This window comes from Chrysochloris asiatica, unplaced genomic scaffold, assembly GCF_000296735.1.
Source record: "Chrysochloris asiatica unplaced genomic scaffold, ChrAsi1.0 scaffold00012, whole genome shotgun sequence".
Lineage (NCBI taxonomy): Eukaryota > Metazoa > Chordata > Mammalia > Afrosoricida > Chrysochloridae > Chrysochloris > Chrysochloris asiatica.
This window is the reverse complement of record NW_006408530.1, coordinates 32,161,129-32,177,603: the sequence shown is the minus strand read 5'-3', so window position 1 is coordinate 32,177,603 and position 16,475 is coordinate 32,161,129. Positions and strand designations below refer to the sequence as shown.

General features: G+C 37.1%; 1 protein-coding gene and 1 pseudogene across 2 annotated transcripts in view; one reads left to right on the top strand and one right to left on the bottom strand.

The window, feature by feature from the left end:
• The window catches only part of RAB3GAP1 (RAB3 GTPase activating protein subunit 1 (catalytic)), a 132,497-nt gene that overhangs the window by 39,246 nt on the left and 76,776 nt on the right, over nt 1-16,475 (top strand). For both annotated transcript variants that reach the window (XM_006834583.1, XM_006834582.1), the window contains exons 6-8: nt 6,967-7,086; nt 9,371-9,536; nt 13,792-13,891. In XM_006834583.1, coding sequence (XP_006834646.1) covers nt 6,967-7,086; nt 9,371-9,536; nt 13,792-13,891 — 386 coding nt within the window. The remainder of the gene's footprint in view (nt 1-6,966; nt 7,087-9,370; nt 9,537-13,791; nt 13,892-16,475) is intronic.
• LOC102837520 lies at nt 611-1,346 on the bottom strand (annotated as a pseudogene).

Here is a 16,475-nt window from a genome sequence, read left to right as displayed (position 1 = left end):
CAGAGAATCCTTCAATAACGAAAGTCGATGCTTGAATTTTTTTCAATTTCCCCAGCTTGAAAAATGCTGAAGCATGTTCTTCCTTTTTGGTTTTCTGACTACAGATGTTTGCACATTTTGTTGTAATATTTATTTGACTTTGTCTTCTTGAGCTGAGCTTTGAAATTTTCTGTTCAACTCTTGTACCTCCTCATTTCTTCCATTTGCTTTAGCATCTCTACACTGGAGAGCAAGTTTCACTGTCTCTTCTGACATCCATTTTGATCTTTTCCTTCTTTTCTTCTTAATGACTTCTTTTTTATTATTATTCATTACAGTTTTCTAGCTCTTCCAGTGTTTCAGGGTAATATAAGGTGCTTCAAAGATCTAAAGGGACTGGGATGGTGGTGGGCTTAGAACATATGGAACAAATGTCATGATTGAATCAGTCTAACGGGCAAATAGCTTGATTCAATTGAGTCTAATGCGCTAAGCAGTTGCATCAGTTTTTCGGACTATTGGGTGGTACCAGTGGTCTTCCATTCACGGAATCTTATATTTCTTTCATAAAGGGTTGATGTCAAATGATCTAAAACTTAGAGTTGGATAGTAAGCCAGCACTGGTTATTTGTTATGGCGTGAGAAAGATTCCAATCAACTGGAAGCAAGCAACTCCAAAGGAATTTCCTGCAGCTCCCATTTCTAACTCTATAATGGTCATTAACTTTATAAAGCAACCTTCATTGTTTACTTGCATCTTTGCTTGGAATACATTCAGTTTTACAACAGCTTGTAGGATATCCTTATTCTGAGTAATAACTAATATCTTCCCAATCTGTATATTTGGTGATACAGTGACAGTGCAATTTATTTTGGATCCTGTTTACCGCATCACTTCTATTATCTCCTGTAGTGTTACATTGTTTCAGAGCCTTCTCATAATTACTTTTAAAGTTGTTCTTAATTTCATGTACAAAAATGAATCCAGCTCGACCAAAAAAGGTAGAGTCAGAAACATTGCATACAGTTTTAGCATCCAGGCAGAAGCTCGACAGGTAGCAAAACAGCCAAAGGTACCCAAGAGAATAATGACAGTTCCAGTGCCAGTGAGTATGAAGGGCACATTGGTGGCCTTCTCATTTAAAAGAGAAAAATAATTCTCCAGGCTCATCTTCCCCCAAATACCAATGGCAAGAAGGCTAACACCAGTGATCCAGAAGATGAAAGTGTAGATCAGGAGGACACTCTTGAAACAAGTAATGACTGGTTTCGTCTGCAGTCTCCGAGATGGAGACGCCATGAAATCACCTAAGACCCTGTACCACCGTGCCAGGTGATCAGAACAGAGCCAGCAAGATGCAGAGACCCTGAGTCGCTCTGGAAACTTTTTTAATGACTTTTTGCTTTCTTTGTGTATGATGTTCTTGACGTCATCCCACAACTCTTCTGGTCTTTGGTCTTTAGTGTTTAAATGTATCAAGTCTGTTCTTCAGATGAGCTCTAAATTCAGGTGGCATATATTCAAGGTCATATTTTGGCTCTCGTGGACTTGTTTACATTTTCTCAGCTTTAGTTGGAATTTGCATATGAGCAGTTGATAGTCTGTTCCACAGTCTGCCCCTGGCCTTGTTTTGACTGATGATATGGAGCTTTTTCATCATTTCTTTCTGCAGATGTCATCAGTATGATTTCTGTGTATTCCATCTGGTGGGGTCCATGTGTATAATCGTCTCTTATGCTGTCTAAAGAAGGTATTTGAAGTAAACAAATCATTGATTTTGCAGAATACTATCATGCGATCTCCAGCATCATTTCTGTCACCAAGGCCATATTTTCCAACTATTGATCCTTCCTCTTTGTTTCCAAACTTTTCATTCCAATCACCAGTAATGATCAATACATCTTTGTTGCATGTTTGATCAATTTCAGATTGAAGAAGTTGGTAGAATTCTTCTATTTCATCCTAACTGGCTTTAGTGGTTGGTGCGTAAATTTGAATAATAGTGGTATTAACTGGGCTTCCCTGTAGGCACATGGAAATTATCCTATCACAGGCAGCGTTGTTCTTTTTGACAATGAATGCAACACCATTCCTCTTCAATTTGTCATTCCTGGCATAGTAAACCATGTAGTTGTCAGATTCAAAATGGCCAATACCAGTCCATTTCTGCTCACTAATGCCTAAGATATTGATGTTTATGCATTCCATTTCATTTTTTTACTATTTCCAATTTACTTAGCTTCTTGGTACATTCTGTGTTCCTATTATTAAGTACTACATAGTACTACCAAATTGATCTAGTGTGGCTATTTGGATAAGAAAAGACACCTAGTTAAAGAACTTATATTGTTATGGTGAGATGCTGTAGAGTATGTTTCGACTCATTGTGACCTTGCACACAACAGAACAAAACATCTCATGGTTCTGCGCTATCCTTACAATTGTTACACTTGAGCCATTGCTGCTGCCACTGTGCCAGTACATCTCCTTGGGGGTCTTCCTCTTTTTTGCTTATCCTCCACTTTACCAAGCATGATGATCTTTCACCAGGGACTGGTCCCTTCTAATTATATGTCTGAAGTTTGAGAGACTAAGTCTCGTCATCCTGGCTTCAGAGAAGCATTCTGGCTGTATTTCTTCCAACATAGATTTGTTTCTTCTTCTAGCAGTTCATGGTACTTTCAACATTCCTCTCCAACACCATAACACAAAAGTATCAGTTCTTCTAAGGTCTTCCTTATTCATTGTCCAACTTTCACATACATATGAGGCTGTTGAAAATATGGCTTGAGTCAAGTGCATCTGAGTCCTCAAACTGACATCTTTGCTCTTGAACACTTTAAAGAGGTCTTGTGGAGCAGATCTGCCTAATGCAGTCCATCATTTGATTGCTTGGCTGCTGCTTACATGAGTGATAGTGGTTCCAAAATGAATTCTTTGACAACTTCAGTCTTTTCTCCATTTATCATGATGTTAATGATTGGTCCACTGGTGAGAATTTTTGTTTTCTTTACTTTGAGGTGCTATCCATACTGAAGGCTATGGTAAGTCCTTTCACTTTTAGCAAGCAAGGTTGTGTCATCTGCATATCACAGGTTGTTAATGAGTCTTCTCCAATCCTGATGTCACTTTCTTTATGCAGTCCAACTTCTGAGATTATTTGCTCAACATACAGATTGAATAAGTTTGTTGAAAGAGTACAGCACACACCTTCTTAATTTTAAATCTTTCATTGTCCCCTTTTACTGGTCAAACAGCTGCCTCTTGGTCTATATACAGGTTCCTCTTGAGTACCAATAAGTGTTCTAGAATAACCATTCTTTGAAATATTACCCATGCATAATTTGCCATGATCCACACAGTTGAAAGCTTTTGCATAGTCAGTAAAGCACAGGTAAATATTTTTCTGGTATTCTCTGCTTTCAGCCAACATCCATCTGACATCAACAATGGTTGTTCCACTACTCAATGTAGACATTATGACAGTTATATCCATAGTAAGCTTCCTTATACTTCTGTGAAGTATATCCTATATGTGTTATTGAGTAAAAGAATACAAGAATATCTTGATTAGGATACTTTGTGTAAATAGTGTTATTGTTGTTAAGTGCTATCGAATAGTTTCCGACTCATAACAACCCTGTGTAAGGTTTCCGAGTTGTGTCTGGTGAGTTTGAAACACCAGCCTTGTGGTTCAAACTATCCTTGGTGATCCAGTGGTTATCCTACAGTGTCACACCAGAACTCCAGTGAACAGTGTTAAGCTAGACAAATACATCATGTCTTGTAAGTATTTTCCTGCAATTTAGAGAATCTGGCAGAGAACTTAGTAGCACTGGAGGATAAACACGGGACTGCTAAACATGGTAGAAAGATGAGACTGTCAGCTTCCATAAAAATTCACAGTCTCAGGAACCCTATACAGGGTCACTTGTGAGTCAGAATCAACTCCATGACCTGTGGGTTGGGTTTGGGTATGGATTATGGAAGAACTTTTATCTTTTCGTGTGGCTGGCTTAACATGTTCATTTAATTAAAGCAAGATTCCTATGCTTGCCTTTTTTTCAGAACTTTGGTCTAGTCAACTCTGGTTCCACCCCTACTGAGAATTTAAATTTCCACCCTAGATATACCATATCAGAATCTACATTTAACAAGACACCACCCCCCACCCCCGTGATAGTTAAAATGTCCAGATGATTCTTATGTATACATATCTTTTAAAAATGTAACTTCTGATTCATAATATCTAAAATGGAAATGTAAATTCTCAATAAGTTTGATAAAATATATGTAGCAAACATTACCATTTTAACCAGTTTTATGGATACAGTTGAGACTTGGTGGCACTGTGGGTTAGGCATTGAGCTGTTAACTCCAAGGTTGACAGTTCAAAACTTCCAGCTGCTCCTTGGAAGAAAGATGAGACTGTCTGTTCCCATAAAGATTTATAGTCTCAGAAACCCTATATAGTGTCACTTTGAGTCTTAGATGGCAGTGGATATCTTTTATATGTACAATTGCCTCTTACAGATTTTCTTAGACATTGAATAATAACATTTGTCCCTTTGTATCTGAGTATGGAACTAACATGGTGGCACATAAGCAACCAACCAACCCTCAGATAGTATATATTAGAACTTCATTTGTCTTTATTGCTGAATTATATTCTATTGTGTAGATATTCCACATTTTGTTTATCTATTCATCTGCCTGTAGATACTTGGGTTATTTCTGTCTTTCATCTGTTGTGAGTAATTCTGCTATGAACATAGACATACATGCATGAGGAGGCTTCAAAACATTTGTGGGAAAATGTCATCTTTTTATTTTAATGTTTTATTGTGAATTATGTAATAGTTTACATGGAAGAACATTAGTTTTACATTCATCCTATCGTATACCGTTTCATTGCCATGGTTACAATCCCCTCCATGCATCATCAACCAACCAAAGGGTATACCCTGCAAGCTTGCCCCCTGGTCGTCAGCACACAGCCCCTCTCCCTCTCTGTGTCTAAAGGCCCCAACTGCTCCATTGCTCCACATCATCGTCTCTGCCTCCTCAGGCGTCACTGCTTCTCTGGGTAGGGTCTTGCTCTCCGCTCTTCTCCCTTGATGGTCCCAGGGACCTCCGCTCTTAGACTGAAAAGTTAAATCACTATCACTCCCCTCCTTGCTACAAAACATCTACCTTTACATTTCCAACCCTAACAAGCAGCCCTGATAACAATTACTCTCTATTGTATCACAGACTCATCTGCATTTCATTTCATCAGCCCCGCCTAGACAGATTGGATACTACTCAGTGGACATTCTACCTTCCTTCAGGCCCTCTGAATCTAGGTTCCCTCTTGACAGCTTGTAAGCCAGTCCCTTCTTGCCTATGTAGCCCCCTCATTTTGGGTAGCCAATGTCCAAGTTGCCCATCCCTGTCTACTCTGTATGGAAGGGGTGGGAATGATCCTCGCTGTAAAGATTTGTTCCCTCTTTTGAGCTACTGCATCCATAGGTGTAGGTCAAGTTCATCAAATTGTATCAGATTACTCTTTCATTTCCTCTTCTTTATTCTTGTAGTAGAGTTCTGATTATCCAGTCATTGAAGCCAGGTCAAGTGGGTATTATCTGCAAGTTTGGGTGTTCTTGTGCACATGCCCTCTCTTATCAGCTGGACACTTCATTCTCCACTCTAGTCCTCTGTGGCTATGTCACTGACTCTGGGTCCAAGAGTCCCTAGGTCTTGCCACACTGCTGGCCAACCAGGTCTCCACCCAGGTTCACAGGAGTCTGTTGAACGTTGTAGGGCTTAGCTCACAGCTTCATTGCTGTTTTTCCCTCACTTCCCCTTATCGGTGACAAGTGTAGTCACCATTCAGAGCGTGTATTCCCATTGAATCTTAGTCTTGTAAGGGGGTTTACACTGAGGGGACCCGACCACTTGCCTTGATGTCTCTTGGGAAAGTAACTTGCTTGTTCTAAATTTCATTATCTTTTAATTCCATTTTTGCACAACTTTTTTGAAGCTGCCTCATATGTATTTGAGTCTCTGCTTTGGAGTGGAACTGCTCACATATATGGTGATTTTATGTTCAACTTTTTGAGGAACTGCTTAACTCTTTTCCATAGCAGTTAAAACATTTTACATTCTCACCATCAATGAGCAAGACTTCAATTTTTCCACATCCTCTATTACACTTGTTATTTTACTTTAAAAAAAAAAAAAGCTATCCTGGTAAATGTGAAATGGTTTTGATTTGCTTTTCTCTAATAATTACTGAAGAAGCCCTAGTAGCATTTTAGGATAACCGCTAGACTGCTAACTGCAAAGTAGGCATTTCAAACCCACCAGCTGCTCTTTGGAAGAAAGATTAGTCTTTATGCTCATCTGTAAATGTTTGCCATGAGTAGGAATCGACCTGATGACAGTACTGGAGTGTTTGGCTTGACTTATGATTTGCTTATTGGCCATTTTGTCTATTTTCTTTGAAGAAATTTCTATTTAAGTCCTTACTTATTTTTAAGTTGGGTCGTCTCTTTTTGTTGTAGAATTGTAGAAATTCTTTGTATAGTCTGGCTATTAATCCCATACCAGATATAGTTGCCAAGTACTTTCTTCATTTCCTAGGTTAGCATTTTATTTTCTTGATAATGTCCTTTGATATACAAAAGATTTTAATTTTTATGACGTCCAGTTTATCTGTTGAAAACTTAAATATGGCATATTATTTAATGTTCTCCCTTTTGTCATTTGTACAGAATAGAGGTGAAAATGTTTGTGGATGATATAAGAGTGACTCTCTAGATGGGAAAATCAGGCTGTAATTGACTCAGTTGTCCTTTAAAAGCAGACACACTTGGAATTCAAACCTGACCTGTTAGATCAGACATCCTATACAGGGAAACGTTTTTCATGTGTTTCAAATAATGGATTTTTGAATTTTGAAGTTCTCCCCTGTGTAATGGCAGTGATGCTTTGTTTGTTTGGAGGTATGGACTGCGAGAATTTGTGGTGATTGCTCCTGCTGCACACAGCGATGCTGTTCTCAGTGAATCCAAGTGCAGTCTCCTCCTGAGCTCTGTTTCCATCGCGCTGGGAAACACTGGCTGGTAGGTGGACATTTTGAAAACTCTCAACGATGAGGTTAAAAATGATTTTAATAATTTATGACAGAAAACAGTTACTAAATTTTTTTAAAATTATAATTTGGACCCTAACACACGTCCTTGTACATTTTATTATTATACTGAAATTTTGTGTGTAAGGATAAAAGAAATAAAACATCTTTGGAGTGCATTTCTAAAGGAAAACATATTAAAATACTCCATATATAATTTAGATGAAGGTTAAATTGTACTATTGTCCTTTGCTTTAAGAATTTTGGTTATTTAAATTTTGTTACAAAATAAAATCTGAGGACTTTTAGGTAATTGATCTGTTTACAAAGCTTTTTGCAGACCCTATTCTAAAATGAATTCTTTAAGAAAGTGAAATTTATTTTATTGCTGGTCTGCTATTCTGATTTATATTTCATTCACATATAAAATGTAAATTTACTGAAGAAATATTAATTTGTGTGTGGTGCTGTAGAATCAGCACTGAACTGCAAATCACAAGGTCAACAGTTGAAACCCACCAGATGCTCCTTGGAAACCCTATACAAGGTCACTATGAGTCGGAAATCAACTTGATGGCACTTAACAGCAACAGTTTGTGCTTTATAGAATATCATGTGAATTATTTGGCTCTTTTTGTATTTTAAAGGAATGATTTACATGTAACTAATTTAGCACTTGGAGGAAGTATTTGTATTTTTCTGTGATAAAGTAAATTGTTATTTGAATTATCAAGCTTTATTATGAATTTTGAAAGGTGTCCTGTTGTAGCGCTGTAGGATGATGCACTGGACTCAAAGGTCAGTTTGAACGCATGGTAAGCAGTTCAAACCCACCAACTTCTCCTCAGAAACCCTAGTCAGGATCGCTGTGTGTCAGAACTGACCCAACGACGCTTAATAACAGCAGCAGCAACAATATCATATTGAAGTCCAGGTTTGGCGCTGTAGGATAAGCACTGGACCACAAGGTTGGTTTGAACTGCAAGTTCTGTGGTTCAGAACTCACCAGCCATTTCTCAGAAATCCTTTACAGGTTTGCTATGGGTTGGAACCTACTTAACAACAACAATATATTACTTCTATTGAAGAAAAGTTTTATTCTGCTGTTTTATCACTTTTAGTCATTTCTTAAACAATCTTTTGACTAATCAAAGTTACTAGGTAGTATTTTCTTTAAGGTATTAGTATAAGGAGAAAAAAAAAATCTCATGTTATTATTGTATAAGGGTAAGTCAAAAAATATTGCTCTGATTGCTACAAAATCACAGAAACCTTTATTAAACAAAAATATTGAAATATGAAGCTATTGTTTCTCGACATCTCCTCCATTTAGAAGGTGGTGTTTCCATCTTTAACCCTTCTCTGAAGGATTCTTTGCTTTTTTATTCATACCACATCAAAATGGCAGTTTTGGCATCTTGGAGGAACTCAACTTGTGTTCCTCTGGAATGTTCTATGAATTTTGGGAACAAAAAGAAATATGAAGGGGCAAGATCAGCGGTACAAGTTACCTGGAGTAAAGACAGCCCCTGCTACCTTTGGCGAATGTGTGCATTGTGATGACAACAATTTCCTCGGCACAGCTTCCCTGGTCTTTTTCTTATCAGTGCAGTTTTCCATTTCTTAAAACTTCTGTATAATAAGCCCTAGGGTTCATCCTGTGTCTTTTAAGGAAATCTATCAAGATTACTGCATTGGAATCACAGAAAAACAGATACCATAACCTTCTGAACTGTCCTGTCTGCATTGAATTTCACTGGCTCAGCAGATCCCCTCAGACTTCACTGTTGTTGTTTTGAAGGCACTCTATAAGAAAACTAAATTAAGTGTGTTATTGGGAGAACTTGTCTGCAGACATCTACATACTACAGAAACATATTTAGATATGTTTTGTTTGGAATAAACCATGCATATAAGAATGGAGGAGTCTTGATGTGGTGCTTTGGGCTAATGCGTCAGACTGCAGAGATGTTTAAACTGCAAGTTCGGTGATTCAGGCTCACCAGTTGCTTCTTGGAAACTCTACAGAGTCGCTATGGGTCGGAATTGAGTCGACGGCACTTTACAACAACATACGAACAGAACCTAGTAGCAATTCTTGTTGATCTTCCCTCAAATATAAATCTGTTTGTGTTTTTATGGGGTTAGTTTTGGTTTTACTGCTTTTAAATATTTGAGATTAAAAAATTTATCAGTAAAATTGTATAACACCGGAAAAATTTGAGAATTGTTTAATATGAACTTGAAGTCTATTCTTATTTTATTGTATTCTCCAGTCAGGTGCCGCTCTTCGTGCAAATACATCACAAATGGCGGAGACTGTATGTAGGAGAATGTCAGGGCCCTGGTGTCCGAACTGATTTTGAGATGGTTCATCTTCGAAAAGTGCCAAATCAGTATACTCACCTGTCAGGCCTACTAGATATCTTCAAATCAAAGATTGTAAGTGGTCATTGATGTTGTTAGTCTTACCTGGGAGCCAAGCAAAGTAGCAATTAGTTAGTTTTATTTAGCATTAGAGATGTTTCTCTGTAATATCATTAATATAATAAATTATTTAAAAAGAGTGACTACATAAATTACAATGTATTAAAAAAATTAGTGATTTTTGGTGTACAATGTTAAATAATTAACCTGTAATTCTTCTTATTCCGTCTTTTAATTGCTTTGCCTTTGGCTATGAGTTTCTTGAGGAGCTTAATTTCATAAAAATGTATTTTCAGTTTTGAGACTTTGAAATAGTATTTGTTGTTGTTGTTAAGTGCCATCGAGTCGGGTCCGACCCATAGCGACCCTGTACAGGGTTTCCGAGGTTAGTTGTAAGATTATAATGGTTGACATTGAAAAAAAAAAGAAAAAGTAACATGTACCAGGCTGAGCAGTATAATAAAGTAAAAGCTTAAAGCTTGTCTTTATTCTTTTGCATCAAAATAGTTATTGTTAACAGTTTCTTTGTGATTATTGTTATTAAAAAAATAATAGTAGAAGCACTTTTCATGTATATGGTAAAAAAAACTTCTGAACTCTGAAATGGCTTAAATAGTGCATAAATTTTACATTTTGGTGTTTTGGAAAATTCAGGAAAAAGGCAGTTATGTGTTAATTTGTAGTCTTACCACTTTTCCTTTCCGCTAATCAGAAATCTTCAATAATTAAATATTTTAGGTCAAGTTTTTTTATCACATACAAATACTCATCCTTTATTTCTTTTTAGAAAATATTAGTAAACATTTTCTTGTATTAAAAAAAATTATTTGTGTTTTTGGTGAAAGTATACAGCAAAATTGGTTCTCATTTAAGATAAGCACTGCACAGCTAACCACAAGCTCAGTGGTTCAAACCAACCAGCTGCTCCTATGAAACCCTGTATGGGATTGCTAACAATAACAACACAAGTTGTTCATTGACATTGGTTACATTCATCACAGTCTATAAACATTTTTATTTTTCCATCTGGTTGTTTCATTTCCAGTATTTAGTTTCCCTGCCCTTTAGCCTTTTCCTTGTTACTATAGAGGAAACGTTGACAGTTGAGTCTCATTTTTTATCCAATTTGTTATTGTGCTAAAAGGTGACCTTAGGGAATAGTCTCCATTCAGAGTTTAAAGATAGTTTTTGGAGACCTCCAGTCTTACCTGGTTCAATTAAGTGTAGACTTTTAAGAATTTGAATTCTGATCCACATACTTCTTTCATTGTATCAGGATCCCTTATTAGATTGATTAATAGTTGTAGCTAAGCACCATCTAATTCTCCTCTCAGGGTGGTGGTGGTAGTGGTGTGCCGTGGAGTCGGTTCCGACTCATAGCGACCCTGTACAGGGTTTCCAAGGCTGTAAATCTTTACTGGAGCAGAACACCTCATCTTTCTTCCGTGGAACAGCTAGTAGTTTCAAACTGCTGACCTTGAGGTTCGCAGCTTGTTTCATAACCACTATGCTACCAGAGCTCCTTCCTCTCAGGGTAGGAGGTTTTCATTCCTTGTAGACTGTTAATTCTATAGAGTAAATTCTTCTCTGGGTCTTTGGTTTTCTTCTTTGTTTTTTACACTGAATGAATAGAGATCAATAGATATGTCTTAGATTGCTGGTCATAAACTTTTTAGACCCCAGACATTACTTACCAAACTAGAATGTAGAACATAAACTTTCTGAATTATGCCAGTTAACCAACTTGTCCTACATATTTGCTTGGATTTTTGTGTGTGTAACTACTCTTTGTAACTCAACTTTTTTCTGAAACTAATCTGTGAATTCTCACTTAGATTTTGATCTTTTGCTAATTATATTGTTGTTTAGTGCCGTCAAGTGTGTTCCAACTCGTAGTGACCCTGTGTGTAGGGTTTCTGAGGAGTGGTGGCTGGTGGGTTTGAACCGCAACTTTGTGATTAGCAGTCCAGCGCTTATCTTATGGTGCCACACCCAGACCCCTTGCTAGTTATTGTAAAAGAAATATATAGTCTTAATTAGTATCTCACATCATCTGTTACAAGTTTCACAAAATTCACTCTCCTAGGTATGAAATATCTCTCAAAATTGATTTAATAGGAATTGAACTTACTGAGACCTGATGTGGGTAACTTCATAGATTTTACATATTTTAAATTAGCAAGTTTCTGAATCTCTTTTGCTAACTTTACAAAGCTATCTTTAGAGGGGGAAAAAAAAAGACTTTTTAACATGTATTTGAAGAGCTTCAGGGCACTCAGACTTTACTGACATTGTATTTCATTTTCACACATTTCAATATTACAGAAGGACCCTTTAGAGTCAGGTAAAATTTAAGTTCAAATCTTCTTTCAGAATCCTTTAAATATTAGAACATTCTTTCTTACCCTGGTCTTTCTTTTCTCTTTCAGTTTAAGCATTCTTGGTTCTTTCACATGTTTTTCATATTTCATAGCTTTATATTCTGGTTGCTGATTTGGATGATTTTCTCTTTAGAACTACCTTTTTTCCAGTGTTTAGTAGTTGTTTGCTGGCTAATTTTGAAGGAGGATTTTATTTGTAGCTTTAAGTGTCCTTTCCCATTCTCTGTAATTGTTTTGCAGTTTTGTGGTTGCTCCCCATCTGCTAGGATACTTCTGGTCTTAAAATGGTGTTTGGAACCTTGTGCTCTGTGGTGATATTGTTGTTACTAAGTGCCATTGAGTTGGTTCTGATCCATAGCGACCCTGAGTAGGGTTTCCGAGGAGTGGCTGGTGAGCTTGAACCACCAACCTTTTGGTTCAAGCTGACTTTACAGTCCAGCGCATTAAGCCGCAGCACCACACCGGGACATTTATGTTGAGTCTTAGAACCATTGGCCTACTTTGAAAATTTTCAAGATCCCCGCCCAGGTTTTTCATAGGCACATTGAAGTCCGAAGTGTAGGTGAAGAGATGTGGAGGGAAGCTAAGATGCTAGAATGCTTGCATGATAGTATTAATGTCTTTGATTTCTAATGAATTTTAAAACAAATCTAAGTTTTTTGTTGCTCACTGATTCATTTATCTATTTTGCATGAGTGATTGTTAGTTTTTGTTAACCTAAAATTCTGGTTAAACTCTTGCATTTAAAAGAAAGAAAATACATCATCTCCTTAAACCTAATCTTACACTTTATAATTTATCTTATTTTAACTCAAAATCACATTTTCTCATATTAAGTATATCTGAAGTGACAATCGAAAAGCTGTATTTGTTTAAAGTTGCATGAGATACTTGGAAAAAGCATATGTTTAATATAATTTGATATCCCCTTTAGTACTAGCAACTTTTCATTTTAAAGTAAAATTAATTTGTTCTCTGGTGGTGGTTTTATAACTTTTTTCCAACTGCACAACCTTTTCATCAAATGAAAGCATATTGTGAACTCAGTATGCAAAACTTGTGGGAACACACCTATCCACAAACATGCACAGATATGCAGGTAGTCCTCAGGTTACAAATGAGATCTGTTCCTTACTGGGTCTTTCAGTTATATTTGTAGTTAACTCATAACAGGTGCATACTTTCTAATTTAGCCTTTAGTGCAAGAAAAGGCTAGAAGCCTCTTCAGTTATTTAAAAGCTGCACATGTAGAATTTGTTGTGGAGAATTAAGTCAATCATTTCAAAGTGAGGATAAATTTACATACCATTTAAAGGCAAGTATGAGTTGTCCATTACATTCATACCCTGGACTTACTGTACTTATTTCTAGTATTTATTATGTCCAGTTACGTTCATAACCCTGGACTTAACTGTACTTACTTCTTTTAGAAAGTGTATTTGTCCCATTCTTAAAAATTAAGCTAACATTTGCCTGTACTGGTCCTTTTCATAGAATTCTCTTTTCTCTGACTCACCTCATGAGCTTTTGAGCTGTAAGAATTTCTTCCATAAAAATGATTTCCTAAATTCAGCATGTTTAACTCTAATAACTTTAGTGACTTACTTGCCATGTGGCGCTGTGGGTTAATGCGCCAGACTGCAAAGCTGTTTCAACTGAAAGATCAGCGGTTCAAGGTCACCAGCTGCTTCTCAAAAACCCTATACAGGGTCACTATGGGTCGGAATTGTCTCGACGGCATTTCACAACAACAACAACAACTATTATCTTAAAAGTACAATGAAAATCCAGGTTTCATAAGTATAGCGTTTTATTCATTCTTTAAGTTTGAAATTTTGATGTTATATTTCTATCAGCATTTATATTTTATCTTTATGTTTATTTACTAGGGATGTCCGTTAACTCCATTGCCTCCAGTTAGTATTGCTATTCGATTTACCTATGTACTTCAGGATTGGCAGCAGTATTTTTGGCCTCAGCAACCTCCAGGTGAGATCATTTAAAGCTGTGCTTCACTTACTGAATATAATTTTAGAAGAGTTTTTTCAGAAACTAAAATTGTTTAATCGTACATATCAAGTGTTTTACATTAGAAGTATTTGTAATTCATTTAAAATATATCTCAGTGCCTTTATGGTGTTTTTTTTTCCTCTGATATAAAAATTTGTACGTTTTTCTAGACAGTAATACTCTATATTTGACTATTTGTCTTTGAAAGCTAATATTATTTATAAAGATCCCTTGATGTAGAACATCAGAAACTATAAATTAGTATGCAATGACTTATTCGATTGTCTGATACTAGAACATAATAAGGGGAGCCCTTCTCCTAAGTGAGAACCGACATGTAGAGTTTTACGGAGAGTAGAATTTAAAGAAGGGTAAGTAGAGATGCAGAAAAGTGGGAGGAAAGAATGTGTATGTACAGTGCATATCTATGATAGGTTGTTTTAAAGTGCCATCAAGTCAGTTTTCAGAGGAGCACATGGTGGGTTTGGACCACCAACCTGGAGTTACCAGTCCAGTACTAACCCGATAGTGCCACACCGGGACTCTTATGAGTTGTTGTTGTTAAAGTGCTATCGAATGGGTTCTAACTCTTTGACCCTGCTTAGAATTTCCTAGGTTGATCCTGGTTGCTTTGGTGAGTTTGAACCGTCAACCTTGTGGTTGCAGTCTAGTGCTTATCCTACAGCGCCACACTTATGGTACATAGCGCTGTAGAATATTTTACTTTAACTTGTGTTTTATAAAAATATCAACAAAATCAGTTTGCCTTAGCCACTGATACATTGATTTATTCAACAATCATGCATTGTTAACCTGTAGTGTGCCCAGGTCGTTCTCGAGACACACAAACAAGACAGTACCCAAATTATGGAGAATGTCAGTCTGATGGACGTATGGTCTGATTGAGTGAAGTTTTGGTTCTTGGGGATTCTCCTACATGTAACTGATCATAGTCAAGTGGTTGTTTTTTTTAGGTGCTGCTGAGTTGGTTCCAACTCATAGCAGTCCTGTGTACAACAAAGTGAAGCATTGCCTGGTCTTGCACCATCCTCACAATGGTTGCTGTATTTGAGCCACTGTTACAGTCACTGTGTAAGCTCATTGCTTTGAAGATCTTTCTCTTTTTCTCTGACCGTCTACTTTACCAACCATGATGTTAGGGACTGGTCATTCCTAGCAGCCTGACTATGTACAAGACACGAAGTTTCACCATCATCACTTCCAAGGAGCAATCTGGTCATACTGTTTCCAAAACAAATTTGTTTTTCTGGAAGTTCATGTTGTTGTTGTTGTTATGTGCTGTGGAGTCGGTTCCGACTCATAGTGACCCTGTACAGGGTTTCTGAGGCTGTAAATCTTTATGGGAGCAGAAATCCTCATATTTCTGCCACGGAACAGCTCGTAGTTTCAAACTGCTGACCGTGAGATTAGCGTAGTATGGTATATTCAGTATCGTTCCACAACTTCAGTTCTCCTCTGGTCTTCTTTATTCACTGTCATGCTTTCGAATGCATATGAGGTGGTTGAGAATGACATTGCTCTGATCAGGTAAACCATAGCCCTCAAAGTGACATCTTTTCTCTTCCACACCTTAAGAGGATTTTTGCAACAGATTTACTCATTGCATCATGTCCTTTTGTTTCTTGACTGCTGCTTCCATGAACATTGATTGTGGATCCAAGTAAGCTGAAATGTGTGACAACTTCAGTCTTTTCTCCATTTATCATGATTGGTTCAGCTGTGAGGATTTTCATTTTTTACATTAAGGTTCAGTCCTTACTAAACACTATAGTCTTTGATTTTCATCACATTCTCTTTGCTTTCCAGCAAGGTTGTGTCATCTTTATAAGGCAGGTTGGTAATGAGCCTTCCCCACCACTCATTTGTTAGTTTATCGTTCTGTGGTGGCTTGTGAGTTGCTGTGATTCTAGAAACTATGCCACAGGTATTTTAAATATCAGAAGGTCACCTATGGTGGACAGGTTTCAGATGAGCTTCCAGACAAAGACAGACTAGGAAGAAGGATTGGCGAACTACTTCCGAATATTAAAAGTCACTGAAAACCTTATGAATAGCAGAGAAACACTGTCATATATAGTTCCAGAAAATGAGACCCTCAGATTGGAAGGCATTCAAAATGCGACTGGGAAGAGCTGCCTCCTCAGATTAGAGTTGACCATGATGACTCAAATGAAGTAAAGCCTGAGGGATCTTCATTTGCTGATGGTGCACAACTCAAAATGAAGAGAAAAACATCCATTAATAATTGGAACATGGAATGTATGAAGTATGAATCTAGGAAAATTGGAAATTGTCAAAAATAAAATGAAATCCATACACATCGATATCTTAGGCATTAGTGAGCTGAAATGGACTGGTAGTGAATCTGACAACCAAAAGGTTTACTATGCCAGGAATGACAAATTGAAGAGGAATGTTGTGGCATTCATTGTCAAACAAAAACATATCCAAATCAGTCATGAGGTACAACATTGTCTGTGATATTATATCTGTGATAGGATATCCATGTGCCTACAGGGAAGTCCAGTTAATACCACTATTA